General features: G+C 57.9%; 2 protein-coding genes across 2 annotated transcripts in view; both read right to left on the bottom strand.

Moving 5' to 3' along the window:
* The window catches only part of PTSG_03835 (uncharacterized protein), a gene marked incomplete at its 3' end in the record, with an annotated part of 5,427 nt that extends 80 nt beyond the window's left edge, over positions 1-5,347 (bottom strand). Inside the window, exons 1-5 of the mRNA XM_004995511.1 lie at positions 4,761-5,347; positions 4,255-4,355; positions 3,428-3,969; positions 2,759-3,013; positions 1-2,266 (exon numbers count right to left, since the gene is read on the bottom strand). The exon at positions 1-2,266 is cut by the window's left edge and continues 80 nt beyond it. Coding sequence (XP_004995568.1) covers positions 1-2,266; positions 2,759-3,013; positions 3,428-3,949 — 3,043 coding nt within the window. The 5' untranslated portion in view covers positions 3,950-3,969; positions 4,255-4,355; positions 4,761-5,347. The remainder of the gene's footprint in view (positions 2,267-2,758; positions 3,014-3,427; positions 3,970-4,254; positions 4,356-4,760) is intronic.
* Positions 5,348-5,714: 367 nt separating this feature from the next.
* PTSG_03834 (ITCH protein) overlaps positions 5,715-7,500 on the bottom strand; it is a 7,554-nt gene continuing 5,768 nt past the window's right edge. Inside the window, exons 16-18 of the mRNA XM_004995510.1 lie at positions 7,248-7,368; positions 6,776-7,050; positions 5,715-6,514 (exon numbers count right to left, since the gene is read on the bottom strand). Coding sequence (XP_004995567.1) covers positions 6,415-6,514; positions 6,776-7,050; positions 7,248-7,368 — 496 coding nt within the window. The 3' untranslated portion in view covers positions 5,715-6,414. The remainder of the gene's footprint in view (positions 6,515-6,775; positions 7,051-7,247; positions 7,369-7,500) is intronic.

Genomic DNA, 7,500 nt, shown 5'->3' with positions numbered 1-7,500 from the left:
GCTTCTTGGCGGCGTTGATGTTGGTGCAGCGCAGCACGCGGCCCTGCCCGTCACAGATGTCCCCGTTTGCGTGCTTCTTCAGGTGGTACTCCAGGCCAGGCACAGAACGAAACGTTTTGTTGCAGCGGTCAATGGGGCACACGAGCGGCGCGTTTCGATTCGCGTTGTGCACAGTGCGGATGTGGTAGTAGAAGCCGGCGCTGCTGGAAAACACCTTGTCGCACGACGGGTTGGGGCATGCGCGTGGGTAGCGGCCCTTGTGACCGGCGCCCTTCCCATCCTCATCGCCATGTCCCGTGCTCAGCATTAGTTCTTCCTGTGCGTCGCCGTCATCGTGCTGCTCAGACTCTGCCTGCGAGTGCTCCTCAGCCTTGACGTTGCGGCCCGCTCGTCGCTCCTGCTGTTGTTGTTTGGCTTGCTGTTGTTTGTCCCGCTGCTTCTGCCGTTTCGCCTTCTTCGCGCCACGCTGCCCGTGCTCCTGCTGCTGCTGCTGTTGCTGTTGCTTCCGCTGCTGCAACAACAGCTGGTGCTGTTGATGTTGTCGCTGCTGATGCTGAAACTGCTGTTGGTACTGTTGGTGCTGCAGCATTGTCTGTTCTTGCTGCTGGCGAAGTGCTCGCTGGCCTCTCGCCGGCTGCAACTGCATCTGCATCTGCACACGCGCGTGTTGGTGCGCTGCGCGTCGTGGCAGGGTGCGAACGGGCCCACCAAACGACTGCTGCTGCTGTGAATACGCCGGCGATTGGCGCTGTTGCGTGTACTGCCGCTGTGCGTGTGCGCGTCCGTTTGCTTCTGGGATCGCAGATGCTGACGACGACGGGAAACCGGTCCGCCGCGCCTGAACCCGCGGTGACCGCCGCACAGGCTGCACAGGCTGCTGCTGCTGCTGCTGATGCTGCTGGTGGTGGTGGTGGTTCTGTTGCTGGTGGTTGTGTTGCGCGGCTCTGCGGGTCATGTAGCGTGGCTGGCTGGTCATGTGTGCAACGGCGCCAACAGTGGTGATGCTACCGCGACGCCGCTGCTGTCGTCGCCGCGTTCGGCGCCGCGATCCTGGGCCCTCCCCATACTGCTGCTGCTGCTGATGTTGTTGTTGTTGTTGTTGTTGTTGTTGTTGTTGTTGTTGTTGTTGTTGTTGTTGTTGTTGTTGTTGTTGTTGTTGTTGTTGTTGTTGTTGTTGTTGTTGTTGTTGAAGATGCTGTGGTGGTGGTGGTGGTGGCGGCGGCAGTTGCTGCTGCTGGGTGTAATGCTCGCTCGATACAGCGAATGCCTCTGGCAGCGGCGCTGCTGATGACGGCGATGACGATGATGCCGCTGGGGCGGACGGCAGCAACGTGTGGTCGCGTGGCAGCAGGTCGCGCAGGACCGCCGTAAAGTTTGTTGGGCCCGTCGCTGCGGAGGTGTTCCCGTGTGCAGACTGCGACGGCAGAAACCACTGCGCTTGCTCCTCGTGGTGCTGCTGGTGCATAAACGGCGGCTGCGAGTGCGAGTGTGGCCCAAGGACAGCGGAGTGGCGCGACTGCAGCACAGCGTCCTGTGCAGAGCTGAGCGACGTGGGGTGGTGCAGCGGCGGCGGTGACGCCAGGCCGAGGATGGAGGCAGAGGCACGGCGTGGCCGGTGGTTGTGCTGGAAGCGGTGCACATATGGCGACGGCTGCGGGGTGGTGCGCTGGGGCGTGACAGCCTGTGGCGTTGCAGCAGACGAGTGGGTTGCGTACACCTGCCCTTGCTGCTGCTGCTGCTGCCCCTGCTGCTGTTGATATTGTTGTTGTTCTTGGGATAGTGCATCGTCAAACGCCGCCATGGAGTTGTGTGCAGACTCCAAAATCTCGTGAACCATCTTCATGGTTTCGTTGTGCTCCTGCACTGCTGCTGCAGAAACAGCGGCTACACTGCCATCTGGCATCGGCAACAGGTCTTGTTGTTGTTGTTGTTGTTGTTGTTGTTGTTGTTGTTGTTGTTGTTGTTGTTGTTGTTGTTGTTGTTGTTGTTGTTGTTGTTGTTGTTGTTGTTGTTGCTGCTGCTGCTGCTCGTTGGTCGGTGGCGCCGGCAGCGGCAGCGGCCTGTCCTTGGATCGTGGCGAGACAAGGGCCTCCAGCATCATATCCACCGCTGCTGCAGATGTCGCTGCCTGCGTGTAGGCCGACGACGACGGCTCGTGTCCCGGCGCCGCCCACGCCACATCCGCCCCGTGGTGCTGCACGTGCACTGATGCGACACTGCCGCTGCCCGCACCTCCAACCTGCTCGTGCTGCTGCTGCTGCTGCGGCTGCCCCGGTTGTGCTGAGTCAGCAGAAACAGTTGCTGGCGGTAACGATGTGCTGGTGGATGATGCTGCTGAGAACAAGGACGACTGCGGTGGTAACAAGTGGACGCCTTCCGACACGGGCGCTGCGGAGGACTGTCTTGCTGGCATGAGAGGCGATGGTGGCTGGAGAAATGAGAGAGAAGCAGAGGATGACGAAGGCACAGGCTGCTCACCCGCGACAGGCGGGGCCGTTGACACCAGCGGCAGCGGCGATTGCGGTAACAACAGGGATGACGGTGGTGCTGCTGACGACAGTGGCTGCTGCTGCTGCTGCTGCTGCTGTTGTTGTTGGTGGTGTTGTTGGTGGTGGTGTTGGTGGTGTGCGGGGTCGGCGGCAGAGGCGAGAGGCTGCTCCTGCGATGAAATGGAGATGAGCGGAGCGGTGGATGAGGCTGACGACGCAACAGCGAGCGCGGGCGAAACGGCGGGGAGTTCAAGCGGGGACAGCGGCACTTCCGTCTGGTGCTGCGGCGATTGCTGGTACGATTGAGGTGACTGCTGGTAGGACTGTTGCTGCTGCTGCTGCTGTTGCTGCTGCTGCTGCTGCTGCTGCTGTGACACGACACCGGTGTTGCTGCCGGGGGTTGTGCCCATACCGCTGCTGCTGTTGCTCGGGTGGCGCTTGCTCGCATAGCTGCCTGCCTCGCTCCCCACCCCACTTGCCTGCTCAACCGCATACGGCGATGCAGTGCCGGTAGCCGCCTGCCCCTGTACAGGCGTGTGTGTCCGCGGCGTGTGGGCGCGCGGGGTTGTACTTTGCGGCGTGTGCGCCTGCGGTGTGTGCGCCTGCGGTGTGTGCGCCTGCGGTGTGTGCGCCTGCGGCGTGTGTGCCTGTGCGTGAGCATCGCCCACAGCGCTCGGGGCGGACGTGGCTGTTGTGGACAGGGCCGAAAGCGGCGCCGATGAGAGGGGGGACGGTGACGCCTGCATGGGTGTGGGTGGGTGCTGCTGTGCCTGTGGCGCAGCTTGGTGTGGAGATAAATGCTCCTGCTGCTGTTGTTGTGGTTGCTGCTGTGGGTGTGGTTGTTGTTGTGGTTGCTGCTGAAAGGATGGCGACGATAGAGACAGGTCGGGCACGAGAGCATCCGATGGTGCAGCAGGTGCGCTGAATCCTGGCTGCACTGGCATGGGACCAGGGGACGTGACATCAAACAGGGAGGAGGCGGATGGCTGCCGAGCAAGAGGTGACTGGGACCCTTGATGCGACGGCTGGTCAAGCAATGCGTGCTGCGTGAGCAAGTCTGTTGGCTGAACAGCGGCGCTGGTGGCAGGCACGTGCTGAGACGATGCCTGCTGCCACATGTCTGGGCTGTGGAGCATCGGTTGTGCAGGCAGCTCCTCCTCTGCACCGGCTTGCGCGCTTTGCGCATAGGGCTGTCCTGGTTCTTGTTCTTGCTGCGTGTAGTCTTGGAACACCTGGCCCTGCTGGTGCTGATCATACTGCTGGTGCTGGTGCTGGTGCTGCTGTTGGTGCTGGTCATACTGCTGCTGCTGGCGCTGCAGGCCATTGCCAGCGGGTATCGTTGCTGCCAGCGCTTGGCTGCCGGGCTGGGATGACGAAGGTAACGGTGTCTCTGTTTGTGTCACCTCCAGCGGCACCACCATGATGTCGTTGAAGGCGAGATCACAACAAAGCCAGGCCATCGCGAGCTGTATGCAGGCGGCTATCGAAGCGGCAGCGTGTGAAGATATGGACGTGCGTGTGCATGTGCATATGCATGTGTTTGTGTGCATGGTGGTAAGTGTGTGAGCAGGTGTGGGTGCCTTTGAAGGAAGCAGGGGCAGTAAGAGACGAACGACTGGGCGAAGCAAACTGTAATGCAAGTGCTATGGGAATGTGGCAGCCATAATCGGGACAGCGTTGGTTTGGGGTATGCAGGGCAGAGTGACACGTTAAGTGTTGGCGACAAGCCGACGGCTGCCAGTGGGCCTGCGCACGCCACACGTACCGGGAGCTTGAGGTGTGGATGTGCGAGAGGCGGCGGCGCTGCCCAATAATGATCTCCACCGAGGCCATCAACTGTGTGGACAGAGAGATAACCAAGACAGCCTGCACGAGTGGCGACGATGGGTGTGTTTGCGGTTGTAGGTGGGTTGGGGAATCATCAAGTTGCGGTGTTGTGCACAGGAAAATGTGAGTGAGGGGGTGAGTGAGGGGGTGTTGCTCGGATTGCAAAGCTTGGGAGTGTGAAGGGTCTGTGGACGGCGCTGGTGGTGTTGTGTCTGCGTTGTGTGTGTGTGTGTGTGTGTGTGTGTGTGTGTGTGTGTGTGTGTGTGTGTGTCTGCGTTGTGTGTGTGTGTGTGTGTGTGTGTGTGTGTGCTGTGTTGTGTTGTGCTTCTGGTGCAGTTGAAGCAACGGAACTGCAGCTGACAACATGCACGGACACACATGCGCGCTTGTCAAAGCACCAGCACACACCCACAACGAAAACAGGTGTGCACAGCCCAAACCAACCCTGAGAGAAAGAAGAAGAGGTGTGGTTCAACAGGTCAAACGACGAGTGGGAACAAATGGAGAGGAAGGGGATCAATGGCCACGGAACCACAACCACCACAACCACAACCGCTGCTGCAATATGGATCGCACGTCGGCGGCAGAAACAGCACAAGGCGGTGGAATCAAATCAGTGATGGGAAATGTTGGGGTTGCTGGCTTGGGGGGTTTGTTGGTGGCCGCGCGAAATAATAACTAACGGCTTGCAGCAAAAGCAACACAGCGACGTTTTACGTGCGCCCGGTGATTGTGTGTTTGGTGTTTGTGCCTTTGTGTGTTTGATGTTGTGTTCACATAAGTCGGTTCAGCTGTGATGATTGACAGTCTTGTGTGTAGTGAGTACCCCCACCGGAATGAGAGTGAGTGGTGATGACGACGGAGCTGCCGTGTCCACCCAAGGCACCAAGGGTAACAAGAAGGTGGGGGGGTGGGTGGATGGATGGCTGGCTGGCTGGCTGGGCCTGCAGGCGTGGACGTGCGCGTGGTGCGTGCGTCTCTGATTGACTGACCGCCTGTGTGGGAGAGATGGATACAGAGACAAGAGGAAGGGAGAAACAAGGAATGCCGCAGAAGCAGAAGGGCTGGCGGTTGGCGTTGTCGTAATTTATGGTGTCGGTCACCGTTTTTCACTGGGGCTGTGTGTGTGTGTGTGTGTGTGTGTGTGTGTGTGTGTGTGTGTGTGTGTGTGTGTGTGTGTGTGTGTGTGTGTGTGTGTGTGTGTGTCTGTGTATGTGTGTGTGTGTCTGTGTCTGTGTCTGTGTCTGTGTCTGTGTCTGTGTCTGTGTCTGTGTCTGTGTCTGTGTCTGTGTCTGTCTGTCTGTCTGTCTGTCTGTCTGTCTCTATGTTTGTGTGTGTGTGTGTGTGTAATAATCCAGCAACACGGAGCAAGGGCACGCCATGAGCCATTGTTAAACTGCTGCTTTTGTTATTTGTTTTTTGCTGTTGATTGGGTGGGTGATTGGAGAAGGCCAGATTGTAAGGCCTGTCTGTTACTAGCACACACAATGTCAGCACCAACACACCTCACATTGCATTGCAGGCACATTAAAAAAGCGGTCTGAACATACGCACACACACAAAAACATACGCGTACGCACACACAAAAACAAACACACATACATACACATACACAAGCAAACAAATACACAAACAAGCGCACACGTGTGTCACGTCACAGTGACCCGCGCAGCTGCGAGCACACATGGAAAAGTGGATTAAGAAGCACCAAAGGGCGAGACGGACAACAAAACGCACATAAACAACTGTTGGGGAGAACCAGGAAGGAAAGAAGAAGACGCCGAGGAAGGGGGAGGAAGGAATAAAACCGACATCTCTGGGCTAGAGAGGAGAGCCTCCTCCGCTGTGTAACATACCATAACCACGACGTGACGTGCTCAATGCAACAAGGACAGGCACGCATTCATAGTGACACGCTTCATCGCCGCAAAGATATCTTGGCGTGGCCCGGTAACACGCACCACGCACACCATGCATGAATGCATGCAAGCGAGAGAGAGAGAGAAAGACATGTGAATGCAATGTGCTGAGTGTATCGTGTTTCTGAGGGCTGACACGCAAGCCAAAACAACAACACCGACAGAAAAAGGGGAGCGGCTCATTCAAGACCAAAGCCCTCAGTCTCCTCGATGGCCATTGTAAGTTTCGTCTTCATATCCGCCTTTGACTTGTACGGCGGCAGATCAAGCCGGTTGAAGCTGGAGTGTGCGTGTGTGTGTGAGCGAGCGAGTGTGTGTGTGTGTGTGTGAGCGAGCGAGTGTGTGTGTGTGTGTGTGTGTGTGTGTGTGTGTGTGTGTGTGTGAGCGAGTGAGCGAGTGAGTGTGTATGTGTGTGTGTGTTGTAGGGCGGGTGAACGTTGGGAAGGAGGAGAGACAAGGTGGCAAACGCGAAAGCAACAGCAACATTTCAACACACACACACACACGAACACACACGCATGCACACGTATGCATTCGCACCAAGTGTGGCTGCGGGGAAGCGAATCTGCGCTGCCGTATTTGTCAATGCAGAACTTCTGCGGCCCATTGCTGCCCTGCAAGTCAGCAAATCCACCGACAGGGAGGCGGCAGCTGCCCGTCACAAACTGCAGCAGTCGCGCACGCTGCTCGTTGTCAAACTCGCGAACAATCTCCCAGAACCAGGTGATCTGCTTGCTGCGGCGGTCGTAGTTGCGGTAAATCGTGTGCGTCTCCCACTCTGCCACGTCAAACTCGGCCATGCCAATCAGCAGCAGCTGCAATTCACGCGTCGTGTGTGTGTGTGTGTGTGTGTGAGTGAGAGAGAGTTGGGGTGAGAATAAATCCGGACGTTGAAAGCAATGCACACTCTGTCACTTACACACACACACAACAGCTAATTCACATCAAACACACACTAACGTGCACACCGCTCCACGACTGTGTGTGTGTGTGTGTGTGTGTGTGTGTGCACCTCGAGTTCGCGCTCGTCAAAGGCGACGAGGGCCTCAGCGGGGATGACTTCGTGGAAGCCCTTCAGAAACGCCGTCGTCTGCTCCTGGATCCCGCGCGACAGCCGCCACTGCGCCACCAGCCTGGGCCGCGGCCATGGTATGGTGTGGTGTGGTGTGGTGTGGTGTGGTGTGTGTGGTGTGGTGTGGTGTGTGTGGTGTGTGTGGTGTGGTGTGTGTGATGTGGTGTGAGTGGTGTGGTGTGTGATGTGTGTG

The sequence above is a fragment of the Salpingoeca rosetta genome, assembly GCF_000188695.1.
Source record: "Salpingoeca rosetta unplaced genomic scaffold supercont1.8, whole genome shotgun sequence".
Taxonomy (NCBI): domain Eukaryota; class Choanoflagellata; order Craspedida; family Salpingoecidae; genus Salpingoeca; species Salpingoeca rosetta.
Note: the sequence above shows the minus strand (reverse complement) of the source record. Positions and strands in the feature narration are given on the sequence as shown.